This window comes from Siphateles boraxobius, unplaced genomic scaffold (genome assembly GCF_051911475.1).
Source record: "Siphateles boraxobius isolate OS27281-9 unplaced genomic scaffold, OSU_SipBor_1 65, whole genome shotgun sequence".
Classification (NCBI taxonomy): domain Eukaryota; kingdom Metazoa; phylum Chordata; class Actinopteri; order Cypriniformes; family Leuciscidae; genus Siphateles; species Siphateles boraxobius.
Window position 1 is genome coordinate 10,171,934 of NW_027509192.1, and position 18,522 is coordinate 10,190,455.

The 18,522-nt window shown below is 37.3% G+C and overlaps 1 protein-coding gene across 3 annotated transcripts in view; it reads left to right on the forward strand.

Moving 5' to 3' along the window:
• LOC143720941 (transcription initiation factor TFIID subunit 4) overlaps nucleotides 1-18,522 on the forward strand; it is a 43,122-nt gene that overhangs the window by 24,125 nt on the left and 475 nt on the right. For 2 of the 3 annotated variants that reach the window (XM_077210923.1, XM_077210921.1), the window contains exons 13-14: nucleotides 2,490-2,609; nucleotides 16,564-18,181. In XM_077210923.1, the coding sequence (XP_077067038.1) occupies nucleotides 2,490-2,609; nucleotides 16,564-16,737 (294 nt within the window). In that variant the 3' untranslated portion in view covers nucleotides 16,738-18,181. Of the gene's footprint in view, nucleotides 1-2,489; nucleotides 2,610-16,563; nucleotides 18,182-18,522 lie in introns of those variants that run through there. The other variant, XM_077210922.1, reaches the window with a different exon arrangement.

Sequence of the window (18,522 nt, forward strand, 5' to 3'; positions counted from 1 at the left end):
TTCAGAGGTGATAAATGAATATAACATGCAAATTGGTGAGGTCATGTGACAGTGATGTAAAGTTATCATTATTGCATACCGTTTCACATACTAAAACATGCAGTGTAAAGTATATACTGTGTAGTAAGCAAGCAGTATGCTACTGTTCCATTCTGATACATAGCCGTAGTGTTACAGCGCTTATGAAGTAATTGGAGAATCTTCAATCGGTATTCACAGCGCAACCGTGTTAAAGTTGTGCAGCAGGATTTGTGATTGAGGTCAGTCATTAAACAGTGATTATGTGAAGCTACAGAGCTCTGGATTACAGATGGCGTAACTAGGTTCCCCTTTCACTCCTCATCAAATAATCGAATATGAACTCAAGTCAACGCTCTAGCTGCAGGCGGCAACACCAAACAGTGCCTGTCCTTCTAGAACCTTTCATTTAACACCCCAAGTGGCTGCTTTGTGTCCATTCAGGGCCTTCTTATCACGCATTACTTCAAATAGATTCACACACTATGCCGTCTGCGTCTTTTATGTGTCCTCGGGCATATTCACCGTAGCTGTCAGGATCAGGTGAAAGTTCAGTGCACCAGATCACTGACATGCAGCAGTCGCGCTGGGCATGTTTACGTGTCAGCTCGCTCTCTCCGGGGCATCCATGCGTGTGCATGCAATGTGCACGACTTCCCTTCCGATTATCATAACCGTGGCTTAATTAGCATGTAAACGTTGCCTTGAATTAGCGGTTTGTCAATTTCTCCCTCTTCATTATGTTATTTAGTTTGTATTTGTGAAAGGAGGGGCAGGCTGCACAATTATTTGAACAAATTGTTTTTACACAAGTGACAAATTCAGTCAGTTAAAAGTAATATACATACACAATAAAAATCAGTCACTCAGTGACTGAAACAATATTCCAGGAATGATGTAAATCAGTGTATTCTCACAGGTCCATCAAAAAGGCAAGTACCACTTTATCAATTGAAACAAAACCAGAAATTTGTTCCTATTATTAAATTAAAATATACTAATATATTTAATTATTAATATATCACAATACAAGTCACTTTAAAATAAAATAAAACACACACTTTTATGTTTTTATTTTAATTTAAAGTGACTTGTATTGTGATATATTAATAACACACACACACTTAGTACATGTACATGCATACATATAAAAATAGCATTTTTTATAATATATATATTATATGAATATTAGACATATTTTATGAAACATAAATTATAAGATTAATCACAGTTAGTTAGCTCTTAAGATATTGACAGCCCAGTATTTTAGATTTTATTTATAGGTTTAACTTAAAGTCCCCGTGAACCGGAAGTTGCAAACGACTTTTCTCCAGTGTTGTGACGTATTTCCGAGAGAAACGGAATACTAAATGAGGCAAAATAGTGTGCGTGGCTTTTTTTCCAACTAGCACCTGATTGGATCTAGAAAAGTAGGTGTTTCATTCAAACACACAGGCAGCCTGTGTACTGTCAGTTGGAGCGGCGTCGTTATGGATGTTAAGCAGACACCCAAACCGTCAAACCTACGTCATCAGGGAAGGTCCTCCAATGCAGAGGGGAGGGGAAATTTCAGATTTTGATTAAAGATTACGAAGACAAAAATTTTTTTTGTGTGGATTGACTTGCATGGATGAATTGTTCACCACAAAACGATCAATTTAGGCAAACAAAGTAAGTATGGTCAATTTTGAATTCATGGGGACTTTAACAAAATGAAACCATTTCCAGGTCCTCCTGGTATGGGAATCTCTTTTTGGAACGTCATCCGTCCTGTATCCCACCTCTGTTTTGTTCCCACATTTCCCCCACTTCACTTCATAACTCCTGTGGCCACTGCTGCTCAGTGAATGCACTTTCTAAAAGTGCTGTTGATGACACACAAAACCGTTATTGCTGCTAGTGTTTTTTTGCGAGTTCATGGCCGCAGTGGTGTGAGTGTCAGGGTGAGGAGAGGTGAGGATTCTCTCTGCAATCTGTGCCCAGCAGCACTCACCCCGAGCGGGGGAACAGAGGACGCGCTGCCCCCTCCTCATCCACCCCTCCCGGCATGGCTGGCTCTGTCACTGCCTGCTAGGGTGAGATGACTTTACCTGCGGGCTGTGCTTTTTGAAAATCGCTCGCTCTCTCATTCTCAAACACACTCACTTTCTCTCTCATTCCCTCGTGAAAAGAAATTGAATTAAGCACCCAGATACGGCAAAAGCTCGAGTTATTTGCTGCATTGAAGCTGTGCATGATGTTTGGAGCTTCATTTGCTCTATAGAGCTCTTCAGGGCAGTTTGGAATGAATGTAAAATGCACAGCATACAAATATTTGAAAATGATAATTCAAGTAAAAGAATGTAATGCACAGTAATACTTATTTGGGGACTTGTTTTTCACAGACCTAGACATTGCATGTCTGTTTCGCATGAATTGTTTTGATATACCGTTCATGCAGTTGATATTGATTGAATGTTCTTGCCATTCAGATGCAGCAGCAGGAACTCGCCCAGATGAGACAGCGGGATGCCAACCTTACAGCCCTTGCTGCCATTGGACCCCGCAAGAAACGCAAGCTTGACTCTCCTGGGGCCTCAGCAGGTGCAGAGGTAAGACCCTTGGGCCCTTATTTATATGGACCTCCAAACTAAGGTTCATTTGGGTCAATACTAAGTAGATTAAAGCTTGTCAGCTCTTGAAATGCAATATGTTTCTCTCACAATTCTTCAAACCCAGCAAATGTTTACAAAGCATTTTTTAATTTTTTTTTAGTTTAATGTAGTATAACAATGACCAGACACTTTTACCATAAACTAAACTAACCAGCTCACGTGGTTGATATTACAAACATGAAATGGAATAAAGATTGTACAAGATTGTGTTCTTATCTACTAAATGTCTTTTGAGCGAATGAACTACAGCACTGGTAATATTGTCAAAAAACGTGTAAAACAAAAATATTTTTGCTTTAGGAATCTGACTAATTGCACTCACAAGCTTAATATAATATAATATATGGCCATAATAATTGCCCAAACCAGAGATATGCTTATTGGCTTTTTTGCTTGGGCAAAGCTTATTTGTGCTAATTTAGTGAATCAAGCAAGTGTCATTTCAGTTCATTTCAGTTCTATGTAAATAATGTGACTTCACATGCTGCCGCCCATGGCAAATTATCAATAAGAGATGTGCCAGACGATATTGCACATATAACGATCATTACCACTATTAACATTAACAGTAGGGGCTGCCTTCTAATGACCCGCCACATGTTTTAGATCTTCTCTTTACTTGCATTGGAACAATCTGCTGCTGTGGAGGGCACTAAATGTCCCTTTATGGAGAGCATAAATAACCAAATAAAAGCATTATTTCTGCTCTATGAATGCACTGCCGACCTCTTTCACTATGGATTACCTTCATCCACCCAACTAAAACATAACCAAAACAGATCAGCAAACAGAACCAAACTTTGATTAGACAACTTCATGCTTTCCCAGATGCCTTTTTTGGTGTCACAGGTAAGAGCGTTTGCGTCCAATACGTCCAGAATGAAGGCAAGTAGATGTCTTCTCTCTTTGTTTTCATCCCATCATTTCTGTCTTTCACATCCAACTCAATGTTGCCTTCGGCAGTGCCTCCCCCAACATGTGCGCAGAAACTCGCACACACACAAAATGAATATGACTTTTCTAAAGGGGTCGGTCCTCGCCCAGAGGTCCTCGGCTGGGCCTGCTCTGAAGGGTCCAGTCAGAGATTTCATCACAGCAATGTGCCTGAAGGGCAACATGGCCCAGAGCGGGAGGCAGCCATGTCATTATGGCTCCACTCATTCTTCCCCCACCCCCGTGTCCTGACAGCAAAATACCTCGTCCTTGCTCCCTGTTCGCTCTCCATGAGCTTCCTGTGGTGTGGTTCTGCGGGGAACTTTGTCGGGGACATAGTGATAAAATACTCAAGTTCTTGTTTGCAGCGGACAGCGGTTGAGGAAAGGGCGCAGTTTTCTGCTTGCCCTTTGTCTGGCCTCGACGCCCTTGAGGCGGTTTGTTGTTTAATTGCTATTCCGTCTGTCTTTGGGTTGATGAAGCATTTAGGCCAGAGGGCAGCCCTGCAGGACTGCTCAAGGGTAGATTAGTCACAAGGGCAGGTGATGAGGACGTTTCTGAAGGGCGAGTTTAGGGCACGCTGTAATAAAGGCCGCTGAGTTCCTGTGGGCCTGCATACCAGACTGAGCCTGGGGGCAGATCACACATGAGGGTTCAGAGTTGAGCTGTCCTAACATGGGCAGCCCATATTAACATGCTCATCTCAGTCCCGAGGCCAGGGGGTTGAAGAGGATGACAGATTGAGAAACAATCCATGTGGAAAAAGAGGAAGAGAAGATGTTTTCATATTATCTGGTGCACTTCTTGAACCATTATTTAATTTTTTTGAAGATCAACATAATTCTTGACATAAAACTAACCGTTAGCATCTTCTCTCCCCACATGAGTTTCGTAAGTGTAACATGTTGGCATTAACTTTCAGTTCGGTTTGTGGAAAGTGAGTGTTTACACACCTTTTTGTTAATTGTGTTCTAAAGCTTTTATGACTTTCTTCTCTGAAATAAAAATACAAATTGAAGATATGGATGCACCATTGATCAGTACTAAAACATTTTTCTTATTGTGTCTGTGCACATCTTATATTATTACTCCTATCAGTTTTTTTTTCAAGATCACCATGATTCTTGGCGTCCACTAACCACAAGCAAAATCTCAGCCCGCATGCATTCCATAGCATGTCGGCTCTAACTTTCAGTTCTAGTCAAGAAAAGCGAGTATTGTGAGAAGGAAAAATGGAGACGAAAAGCAAGAAATATATCTCTCGTACAGAAAAGGAGAATGAATATACGGTTGCCCTTCCCTGCAGCAGAATTAACAGGCATCACATGGAAAACAATCTCAGCCCCGGCTATGAAAGAGAGGAGAGGGCCATTAAAAGCAGCCTGAAGGGATGGACTGGACCCAATATCACTAAAGCAAGCTCTCACTCACTGAAGTGAGGGCTCGCTCACAGGCAAAGAACCGTGCAGAGTTCTATAGCCACAATTAAAATCTCCCCCTCTGCCAGATCGGCCAGAGGGCAGAGACTGAATGGGGGGAGGGAGGGGGACGTGGGGGCAGACATGGAATACCAAAGGCAGATTGAAATGTGTAGCCAGTAATGAGCACTACCAAAGCATAGCTTTTTGCAGCAGCAGTCTAAAGTTTAAACATTACCAGTCATTGAACTGAGAGTGTGGTTGTTCTGAATGTATCATTAAAGGGACCGTTCATTCAAAATTTAACATGGTCATCATTTACTCAGCTTCATGTTGTCCTAAACCTGTATGGCTTTCTTTTCTGCAACAAAGACAAACCGCATATAGGGATGCACAATAGATCAGTAGTATATATATATATATATATATATATATATATATATATATATATATATATATATATATATATATATATATACAAAATTCTTATTTGCAATTTTGACCTTGTAATTCTTGATCTAAATGGTTTCAGGAAGTTATGGCAGATCTCTCTCTATATATGTTCTCTATGACAGATTTCTCGAAGTATGCCAGACTTCTCCAATCATTTAGTCAGCTTAAACATCCCTTTAACAAAATAAATAAAATAAAAATCAACTGCAAGCTTGCATTCAGATCTGCCTCCATTTAATCACCAACTACTGAATAGAACCAATTCCCATCCTACTTTTTTTTTTTAATGAATTTTTTTTGTTCATAAGTACGTCACAATACGTAAGAAAATATTTATTGCTATTTACATTTCATTGCAACTTTAATCTTTAGAAAATTTCCAAATCAATATAATTTTTTCCTGAATTCACAATTGATTTGTTTTTTAATTGTATTTAGACAAAATAGTAATAGAATTTTTGCATCAGTGCATCCCTAATTGCATGGTGTCCAGAGCTCTTTTTCCATAATGGGCACTGACACTGTTAAACTTCAAAAAACTGTCTGTATGTCTCGTGCACCATATTTCAAGCAGTTTTAAGCCATAAAATCATCATCTTCTTTTTTTGTCAGCTCTTCCTCAGGTTTCCAGGAGGCTCCCATTTTCTGTCCCCTACATGCCTTAACCTTGTGCTTTATCTCTGCGGTTTTTTACAGTTTTGTAAAGTTGGATCATTAATATAAAATTCACACAGATTCTCTTGTTTCCTGTGGCAGATTTTGCCGGTTGATTGGAGCTCCAGTGTTTTTTTTTATGCACGGTGATGTGATGAGTCTTGTGTGCGCTATCTGTGGGTTATCTGCATGTGTTTTGACATGATAAGAAGGAGCATGAAGAGTCTGTTATCAGTTTGTAGGGGTTGCGCGGAATAACATAATGCCAAAAATTGCCTCTTTCTGACCCCAGGCTATCATTGCAAGAAGTGGAAGGTCTTTGTTAGTGGTTAGGGCTTTGTAAGAGTGATGTGTTCTGTTTTCCCTTAATTCTGTATTGATCAATTCCTGCTTTGACAAGCATTTTTTCATCCAATATATTAAGGGAGGTTAAATTGTTATTTTTTTCCGCGACCCAGAAAAGTCCTAGTATCAGAATGAAAAGGATTTTAAATTGGAGGGCTAGTTACCGAAAATTCAATTAAAGTCTGAAATGTAATTTTTTTGTTTGTTTTTTAATTGGAGCCAGATTTTGCAGTGATGTTGTTGCAAATATTTGTGTGGTTTTATTATCCTAATTTATAGTGATCGACCGATATTGATTTTTTATAACCGATGCCGATACAGATTATTTGCATGTGTATGTGCCCGATAACCGATATGCAGAACCGATATTTATTTACTGTTATACTTCTGTTTTTGGCACAATTATTACAACACAAATGAACTGAACAAACCATTTTATTTATAACAATCACTCCCTCCTTGCATACAAAAAAAAAAAACTTTATATTTATACACAAATAAATAGAGGGGTCTGAGTCTAAAAAATAAAGTGCACTGTTACTAAGTGTCTTTGTTTAAAAATAAAAGCTTTGAGGTAAAAAATAAAGCACAAAAACTATTCTAACATATTTGGATATGTTTATTTGTTTTCATAAATGGTAAACTAATCAAATTACAATAAGAACATTTATATTATTACATTATATAATTTATATCTAAATTATACATATCATTTATAAGCATCAGCAGCAACAATGTTAACAATAGGCAAAATAAATGTTAAAAGTCTAATGTTTTCATATGGAATAAATAATTGACAGGGGAGTCATATCACCTTTGCAGAAATGTAATTCATTTTAAACAGTTTTAGAAGGTTTATGTGCCGTTTAATAGGTTTAAACTAAGAGTGAGGAATAATTCACTGGGTAATATTAATTCACTGCATAATATTAGCTGGAATAGCCTATAACATCAGGAAAGTAACAAACAAAACAGCATATACATCATTGCATTTTCCAACTAGTATGTTATTAATTATTATTAATATTTTTGTCGGTCTAGAATAGATCATGAAATGCTTTGACAAAGTGCTGTTTATCTATGCATTTACACATAACTATAACATTAGGCTATACGTTACTCAACCACGATCGCGCGTGCAGATAATAAATAATTAATTTCCACAAAGCGGTATATTTAGATGTGTATTAGCGAAATAATTGCTATGTAGTAAATGATAATATAATCTAGGGTGTTTAAACAAGATAATCTTGTCAAAAGTTTCATTCAGTGGCCGTGCTTGAGCATTCCTGATCATCAACCCAGTGAGTGCTCAGCAATATGAACGAACTTTTTTTTCGAGACTAATGGTGAGCAAATACAACAGATAGAGAATTAAATTCAGCACTTTTATTTTCAACATGCACTCATTCATGTCGGTTTTATTTAATTAATGTAAAGTTACGTCTTTATTGGGGAAGGACATGACGGATTACGCTACGTGGCTCAATGAGTTCGTCTCAATTTTTTAGAACCAAGCTGCATAAATAAACTATATTAGGCATTTATGTCTCAAATCTCATTTCTGCATGCATGTCTGTTATGTTAAATAAAGTTGAATAATTAAAGCAAAGCAAGTAGAACATATACTTTACCTGTGCACAGAGTTATTGACTGATCTCCTCAGACGCGGGCTGCAATGGCGGAATTCTCAAAACGGCCACAAGATGGCGCCGTTTATCGGAAAATCCGATATTACAAAACCGATTCCCGATTATGGGAAAATGCTTAAATATCGGGAAAAATATCGGTAAACCGATACATCGGTCGATCACTACTAATTTATGCGTGAAATATTTCTTTGTAGATCTGGGCATTACTGCTATATGTTTCATTTCAGTAAATAAACAATGCTAATATTTTTACGTACATCACTTATCATTTTTGACCCGCAACACGCATAGTAGAAATCTTGCTTAAAGACACAAGCAATGTGTAACACTTGATGGACTTACTGTAGTTTATACAGGGAAATGGAAAATCCCTTGCAGTATGTAGCTATGATCAAATGAAGAGAAGGGCCTCCAGAATTTTCAGTCCTCCTTGGAATACTGTTATAAAAGTCTTGATGTGTGAGGTATGATGTGTGAATATTGCATCATTCTCCATGAGAAAAGTGCATTGAAGGATGGAGGTATAATTTTCTGTTCCTACTGTGTGTTTGAGAACTTTGTTCACATGATGGTTTGGGTTTGATGATGCTCAGATTGAGAACTTGGTGAGACCACAAATGCATTTTACCTTATCTTGGCTTAAAACATATCATCAAACCATATACCTGTCTGGATGTAGGTGAAAAGAAGAAACATGGCTCTTCAGAATATTACCTTTTTTTCTGTTGCTCCGTGGTTTGTGTGGTTTTCTTGCACCAATTTAACCATCATTTGTTGCCATTTTTTTGTAATTACCGAATGGCAGCCCAACCACATGTTTCAGCTTTCATGACCAGTTCATGTTCAGCGTGTCTCAGAGTACTTTTACTACTTACTGTTTGTTGCTTGGATTGTTATCTTGTTTGTGTAGTCACTCTTAGCGTTGCACCCTTTTGTCTTTTTTACCTGTTATGGCTAATAAAGTTTTTGTGGGATATTTGGTACAATGAATAAGGTGCTCTAAATTCAGTTCCAGCAATAACAGCACAATAAACCTCAAAGAGGAACGTTTCTAGCCATCAACTCTTTTAGAATGCAAGTGCATGTTTTTTGCCAGCTTATAATGATGCCCCTCTATTTTGCCCACATCAATGAAAAAGCATTCGGCTCCGTCAACAAAGTCAAGCCTTTGGCGCTTTTAAGATGCCCATCTCAGAAATTAATTACCTCCCTTGTTAATCTTTGCTAATTAAAATTGTAAGTGTATTGGTTCATGATGGCCATGGAAGGACAACTTGGTGAGTGTTCACTCCAACTGCAAGAGTTTTGTGAAAGTTGGCTTTAGTGACACAACTCACAACAGTGGGAGACTCTTTTGAATTTATTGGCCTGATATAGCTGTTGAGACAAGAAAAAAAACTCAAGAATTTTACTTTTGTACCCACATATGGTGACATCCTTTTGTTCCTTTTTGTTTTGTGAAGAAAGAAAACAGTTGGTCCAAGATTAGCTGCAGAGGTTGCCTACATGTAGACTAATCCATTAGTGTGGATAGGTTATTGGCTTCCTTTCTGCTGCTCAAATGGAAACCCATTAACGGAGGTAATGTGTGCCTCTGGCGAAGCCCACGGCACGGAGGCAGTGGAGGGTGTATGTCTCATGGAGCAAACACACACTGGTGTTTAGAAGACTAACAGTCTCCTGAACTGATGAGCCAAATATTTCTTTTACTGTCACTTTCTTTCTCTCGTTTTTTTGTTAATTTTTTATGCTTGTCCTGCTTTAACTCTTCTCTCTGTCTTTCACTCTATATATCTCGTACTCTCAACTGTTTTCTCTCTCTCTCTCTCTCTATTTCTCTCTTTCGCTCTTTCGCTTTCTCCTGACGCTCTCTGGCTGACACTGGCTTGGGTACAGAGTCACATTGATCTGTGAAAAATCCTTCAGGCAATCATGAAATATTAAATTCAAGTCGTACTCTACACACTTCTCTCCTTTCTCTCTTTCGTTCCCTCTCTCTCTTTATCGCTTTCCTTCCCGATTCGCCATGTCCTTCCTTGCGTTTAGTTTATTCTCACTTCATTTCATCAGTTGGAACAAGTTACTACCTTGCACAAGTCACACAGACTGATCTCTATCTGCGTTTTAAGCGTTTGTATCTAAATCTTAAATGTGAACACCTTTCTGGAGTTATTAACCAGAACAGTCAGTCCCAAAGCATTCTTATTAAAGAATTAAAGAGCATTTATTTGTTAATGCTATAAAAATAAAAACAAAATGGTTGTCTTATGTAAATCATGTGTGATCTTTTTTTTATTAATATTATATCTTAGATTGACAATGGGCGCATGTTTCCTCGGTTGTTATACACGTTGTTGTGACTGTTTATACCAATTGAGGAAATGTTGATTTTGTCGATTTATATACATTTGCTCCTCAATTGTTATATACATTGTGGTTATTAATTTCTTCATATTTATATTAGTGTCATTGCATTTAAGTGGAAAAAGAGTGCAGATCTATTTCTGGTGTATTTGTCGAAGGCTTAAAGAGTAAATCTAAATGGTTATATACATTCTTGGATTTCCTGCCCTTAATTTCTTTTTTCTTTCTCCCCCACTGCCAGAGATCTCTGGTTGGTTGTGTAAATAATCTGTTTCATATTACCGCAATGACCCTCTGTGTATGTAGAAGCCAGAGGGGTATTGGCACCATCTTGGCTTACCCTCCTGATTCCCTCAAGCTGTTCAGCTACCATTACAGCTCATGCTATTACTCTTTATACATTGTGTTTATTCTGGATTGAAACACAGTAGGCGTGCATTTCGCCATTCGGAATGTAACCGCAACAATGTTTGTTAAATTAGCTTATTTTGAAAGTTGAGACACAAAATCAGCAGTAATGGAGACATTCACCATCCAGTCCACTGTAATGGAACATTTTTTGCACTCCAAACTAAAAGAGTGTTTTAAAGACCATCATACCACAATCTTTGTTGAGCTACTTTGTGTGTTTTGTATAGCATCACCCTCGAGCTTAATGTGTACCTTGTAGCCATGTAAGCTGTTGACAAGTGCTCTTTTTTATACAGGCAACACAATGTGGGAGAGCTGTTTGAATTGCAGGCAGATGTAGGCAGAATGTTCGTTCTCCCGCAAGTGCTGCCTGAAGCATCCCGGTTCTTTGTGCTGAGAGAGTGAAACAGGGCGGGAAAGGGATATGCTGTTTCTAAAATGTGTGCAGAATATTTGTGAATTTGCACCGTGGATATTTACCACACAAATTTGAGAGACGTACATTGTCAGAGTGTCAAATTAGACACTTAAATTATGCTTAATCCTGAAAAAACAGATTGGGTGAGAGGTCTGGAGATGTCAGCTCCTACAGCCCGGATGAATCACAGTATGTGGCGTCTTCTGACATTCATATCTGATACAAGTGTTTGGCATACATGCTGCTTTTTTAGCAACCACATAACATGGTTAAAAAAAACTTAAAACAGCTAGGTTGTTATGTAGTTGTTACGGTGTTTCTAGGGTTTTACCAACTGCATAGCAACATGCTTAAACTAGGATGTTATGTGGTTGTTAGGGTGTTCCTATGGTTATCTGGGTAGGCTTTAACAACCACATAGCAACATGCTAATAAAAACATCTAGAAAAACTAGGATGTTATGTGGTTGCTAGGGTGTTTCTAGGGTTAAATGGGTGTTTTTTTAGCAACCACATTGCAACATGCTAAAATAACACCTTAACAACTGTATATCAACATGCTAAAACCACTCAAAACACTATTGAAATGCAATTGCGACCACCCAGAATACAAGTTTTCTTTAGAGGATCTAGTTCTAACTAATCCATTAGTGACTCAATTTAATTTTTAGTAAAAGGTGAAGGGGGAAAAAAACATCTGTTTGCTTTAAGGGTTTGCATTTGATGGTGTGTTGGATTCAGGGTGTATTTAAGGGTGTGTAGTAGTGTCTTCACCAGTTGGACTTTGTTGTGTCTGTACTTAATTGTGTGGCGAGGTAATGATGGAACACCACAAAACCTTACATGCTCTTGTTTTGGTTGGGGCCGCAGGCCTGGATTTTATCCCAGCTCTGCCCCTCAGCTCCTCAACTTCACTGGAGCCAAAGGAACTGCATCTTTGCCACTATTTCACTAATTAGAAAATCCCCTTCCCCACAGCAAGACTTTTTAATTATGTGTAGTGTCAACTATTTTACAAGTTGAATCCATGGATAATACACACCAAACCACAAACTAGGATTGTGTCATAAATGGGCTGGAAAAGTGACCATGATCTTAGCAGCTTTCGTAACTATCTTACACTCTTAAAAATATAGGTTCCAAAAGGGAATTTTGCCATGCAAAATTGTTGGTTCTTAAAAGAACCATTTTTTCTTAGTGTGAAGAACATCTTAATAATCTAAAGAACCTTCGTCCACTATAAAGAACCTTTTTTTCAATGGATATTAAAGGTTCTTCATAGAACCATCAATGCCAATAAAGAATCTTTATTTTTTAACTCTGGATGATCTTTAGGGAAGATGTTGCAGTTTAAGCGGCCTGTTTTGAAGCCCAACCATGTCCCTCATAGTTTTGTAACTGCACAAGGTTAGATTGTCCTGGATCAAAGTAAAAGATTGCCATCAAAAAGCCGGATAGTATAGGGTTAAAGTGAAGTGGAGCGGGGTTGTGTTGCCCCGGGCGGCAGTTCTGCAGAGACTGGGCTGTGTTCGTGCAGAGGCAAGGCGAGTCATTTCCCCAAACGCTGGAGACACACAGAACCCTCAGGCACTCTCTAACCTTTAGAGGCCAGAAGTGCTCACAGTCGTTTGGAGGAATAAGGTGGAGGAATAAGGTTTTTTCTCTCCATTTTGTCTGGATAGGGTTTTCTCTGTGGTGGTTTGGTCACTTTGAGTTGAAGGGCTTCTCAATTCTAGGGTGGCTTCGGAGCAGAGCTGCTTCTTGCATGACTTGTACATGTTTTGAAGATTTTAAGACCTTTACATCTGGTCGAAGGATACGTTTCATGCCTTTCTGCTGAATTCATGGCTTTCAGAGACCTACAAGTGTAAGCTGCTCATCTCTTCAGGGTTTGGAGTCAGTTCCTCTGGAGGTGTTTGCTGCCCTACACACAGTGAACACGCACAAACACAACTCAAGGGTTTACAACACACTTTAACCCTAATGACACTCGAAAAGATAGCTTGTGCACCCTACACATTCCACTCCACAGCTAATGTGGTTTAAAAAATACATTTCTCTCAGTGCCTGGGGCATGTTAATGCTCACATCTGTAATATATTCATCCATATCTTTACACATTTATGCAGGCTTAACAAGCTCCATCTCTAACGCACCACTAGGATAGTGGCAAAATGCCCTGAGCGTGTTCACCCACACATGCCAACTGTGAAACGCAGTCTTCCTGTACTGCAGTATCGAGTTGAGCAAGTAATACTGTCTTTTACTAAAGGCTAGAGTTTAGGTGATTACATATTAGATTTTTATTTTAAAAAATTATTTTCTTTTACTGAGATACGTTTTGCTTTTGTTAATATTTTATTATGGGTCATAAAATATCAGATCATCATCTATAAAAATGTAGTTCTTAGAAATTAACTCTTTTTATTCATTATGGTTTTGAAAAACTTTTATAAAATTTTCAAGTTTCAATTCAATGATAATGTCGTGTAATGGCCAAGTAATAACATTTTCCTGACAACATGTATCATGTCTACAGATCCTAATTATTTTTTTAAATATTTATTTTTCAGGTATTAATATTAGTTTTTTTTAAATATATTTCTATTAAGCTTTCATTTATTTTTAGTTAGTTGCCTAGGTAACATTTCTAATTTAAGTGTTCCATGTAATATTTACATTTTATTCTGATTTTATTTCAGCTTTATTTTGATTAACAAACAATTTAAATAATTGATCAACAATAGCATTATTTAGTTGTACCACCAGCCGCCACCTGCAAAATGTATGTAATTTTATATTAAAGATATTAATGTTGTAGTGAAAATGCTTTTTTTTTCTAAAATAAATGTTAATTTTGCCAAACTATAGCCTTTCCTTTCAAGAATTTCATTATTTTAATAAGACTTTTTCTTTATATAATATCAGGACGTTTTACTGTTATGTGGGCTTTAAAAAATATAAATTAATCCAAATTCAAAAATAGTATTCAAGTCGTTGCATGTAAGAATCAAATTTTTGAAAAAATAAGATGTCATTGGCCTATTAATTTGAAATCACCAAGTACAGTGGGTCTGTGTTGAAGACCTCATTCATAAGTGTTTGCTGACTGTTGCATGACATTTTTAAATTGCATTTCTCCACACACACAAACATGAAATCAATGCCGAGCATTGGATGCTGTATATTTAAGTGTGTGTGATCTGTAACCAGTGGCGTACTATCACTTGATCGTGTATTTAACTTCCTGGAACAGTCTCTTCTGGGTGTGGTTAATCAGTGGAAATTTTGGCAGTAATCTCTGATTTTAGTTTTGCGTTTCTTTCTTCCTTTAAAGTGCCTCAACAATTTTCGAATAATGAGCGAACATTAAACGGCATACAAGACCGCGCACCGACCTGCCCGCGTAAACATGTCGTGAGCTTTGCCAGTCCTGGGTGTGTGTGAGAGTTGGAATCACTCAGGGTGTGTAGCATGTATGAGGGTGATATAGATCCCACAAAGCTGCATGTTGTTTCTGTAGGGTGTGGTGTGTGTTTTGTGCCCAGAGGCCATCTTACACCTTCTCACGTACACTTAGTGTTCAGTGAAGGCTGGAGACCCTAACCTCATTCGAGCCGAGTGATGTCATGCTATAGACCCCCTGTACGGCTGATGTATACGGTACACGTGATCTTCCTCACTCCTCCAGTAAATTGGTTGTAAGGTCTTTCCCCTCAAGGTGGACTACGTAAATAATCTTAATGTTGCGTAAGCTGGTCTTTTTCATCGTCTTGACTGGTAATATATAAGCATAGATTTGATTTGAATGATCTTTGTTTTTCGCAAGAGTGTGGCTGTGATCTCACTCTTTCACACTCACATTTGTTTGAGTCAAATCTGAAGAGGAACTGCTTTGAGATACTGTAGTTGAGATCAAAAGTCTGCTGCCCGGGGCATGAGGTGTGGTTCTCTAGCCTCGAGCTGAGAACAGATGATCACATGTTGTGCAGGTGTGCTGACAAACACACAAAAGCACAAAACCAAAGGATCTTTGATGACTGCTAGGTCTTTACTGCAAAAATTCTCGCATAAAAAAACATTCACATCAAGGCCAGACTGGTTTGGCTCAGATTTAGGTAGCACAAAGACTTCAGTTCAATTTTGCGTTTTATTTGATTTAATTATTTTTGACTATTTTAAATAAACCCAAATTTTTTGCCTTTTTTTTTTTTTTTTTTGCCTTGTTACCATTTTAAATTTAACACACACAATCTGACCTAATCGAATCTTTGAGAATAAAAAAAGATTTACTTTATTTCCTCTGACTCTTAAGTTAGACATAACTATCTGACCCAATTTAATCTTTGAGAATATTTTTTTTACTATTTTTAATTAAATACAAAGCAATCTAACTTAACCCAAAAATAGATTTGGTAACACTTTATTTTAAAGTGTTCGTTACATATGTTACATGTAATTACCATAGTAATAACAGTAAATGATGCATAATTACATGCAACTACCTCAACCAAATCCTAATCCTACCCTAACCCTATAATAAGTACATGTTGTTGCTTACTGTTGCGCAGTACTTAATTATATAATTACACTGTAACAATGACACCTTAAAATAAAGTGTAAACATCGATTTTTATGATTTTTTTTTATTATTATTTTAAGTTAAACACAAATAATGTGACCTAATATTTGAGAATAATGGGGGAAACTATTTTAAATGTAACAATACAATCTTTGAGAATAAATAAGTATTTTATTCATTTCTTTTTACAGTTTTATATTAAAAGCATAATCCGATCTAATCAAATCTTTGAGAATTACAATTTATTTTAACATTTGTTTTTTTATTATTATATTTTAAAAAAATTATGCTATAAGTCATGAGGGTAATTGCAGAGATTTTATACAGTAAAATGTTGCCAATGACAAAGATGGACATTTAATAAATGGTGAAATTTATTAAAATTAACCACTTGTTTTTTTTTTGTTTTTTGTTTTAAATTAAGTATGTTTGTCTAACTGTGGGCTGTTTATGGTTAAATCTTTTTTTTATTTTTTATTTTTTTATAAATTAAATATGTTTGTCTAACTGTGGGCTGTTTATGGTTAAATCTTTTTTATTTTATTTTTTTTAAGACAGCCTACTTAATGTAGAAACCATTTATTGTCATCAATCACAGCCTAGGCAAACGTTTATGAACCTATGACAATGACCTAATGAATTCTTTCATTATTCCCATTCAGCTTCCTGCGGGCTCCTCTGGATCAGCGACCGCTTCTACCTCATCCTCCTCGTCTTCAGTCCGGCAGACCCGTCAGCGCATCACCCGGGTCAACCTCAGGGACTTGATCTTCTGCATGGAGCAGGAGCGAACCACAGCCAGGTCCATGCTGCTCTACAAGGCCCTTCTGAAGTAGCACTGAGATCATCCACCCTAATGGTACTCCACCTGCCTGACTCTCAGTAATACGTTCAAGTCTTCCTCTCCTTCTCCACATTCATCTCCGGATTGTGCCTTCAGACTCTCCTGTGGCATGAACTCTTTGATCAGTACGAGCGTGTTGCTGTGAAACTTGTAAACGTGGCCGTTCTGGAGATGAGAAGGTTCTGGAAAAGCACGTAAGCCGGCGGCTGTGGACACCATGTGATTTATCCCCTTTGGGTGACCCTTTTATGGTTTTATTTCCCCTTTGTTTTGGATTAATGAGCCATCATTTTGAGCAATGTTGATCTTTTTATTCATTAACTTGAACTCAGACTGGTTTTACGTTTCGGGATAGAGATTGAGATTGTTTTATATAAATAGCGGCTGGACTTGTTTTTAACCGAAAGCCTCGTTTGCAATAGAGACACTGGAAATGTGAATGCAAATTTTTAGAGGTCTAACGAGTCGGGAGTATTTTTAGTAACTTATAAGTAGCTCATCTTAAGTCTCTGAGGAAACGTGTGGATGTTTTTTTTTTGGGGGGGGGGGGGGGGGGTGTTACAGATTTATGCAAAATGAAGAAACTCTGTGTTGTAAAACACTGACTGTCTTTCATCCTATTGGATGGTCTTTTGAAATTCAGTGACAGTTTTGTCTCGCACACTCAGTGTGGGGTTAAATGTGTGTACGGTTTCACTAGTGTCTGTGTTAGTATACTGTGAAATGGTGCCTTACGTGGCCCTCCTAGGGCACCATTGTTTTTTAATCAAATTCACGGCATGGAATTATCTAATATGCTAATACTAATATGCATTGCTTCAACAACGATTCTAGAGCAGGATCTCTCGTAACTTATTTGTGGAGAAATGGCAGGTTGTGCGTATATTGTTAATTTGACCATTTTTTTTTTTAAATACGTTCAAAATAGGGTGGTTTTCACAGACTGCAGTAATGATTTTAAAATACTAATGTTGCATTTTGGATCCTGTACTTTTGTGTATAAAATTCAATTTCACAATAAATTTAGTATCTGTCATCGGGCATTATTTTATGTCTCAAATAGCGAATATTTGTAAACTGCCCTTTATGACATGCAGTAGGAGAGGAAATGACATTGTTTGACATGTACCTTTTGGCGTTGTACAGATGTATGTTGGGAGACGGTCAACGTTCATGTCATGTGCAATGATTCCTTTGAGATCTGAGGCAAAATCTTTTTCCATCACTCAGATTGGTTTTAATTTGTATTGTTTGTTCTGATGTTTGGAAAAAACAGTATTGTTGATCAAGGGATTGTCTTTTGTCTAAAAAACATATCTATTAGAATTTCTATTTTTGCTAAATTTAACAATTTTTGAATGTTTGGTTGGTTTGGAAAAAAGTGCTCATCTCTATTAAATTTGTACTTTTGTAAAAGAATAAAGTTCCTAATTATACTTCTGGCATGACTTTCTTTGATGTTTGTTTTACATGAGTGAATGTCAAAGTCAACATGGAATCAAAATGAATACACTTTCTTGATAATTGTTAATCACAACGCATCAACTGACCTCACTAAGGCAAAACAGGCTGTTGGTTAACATTAATCATAATGTCCTTACATCCTAACATTTGCTAATATGTTAGGATGTAAGGACATAGGAATCAGACCATATTTATTTGATCCTTTACTTGCTTGTAATTGAGACAATTTTTGATGTCTTTAACTACTTTATGTACTAACATTTAAATTAATCTTTTGATACAATGCACTTATGTAAATACCTATTTTTAGAGT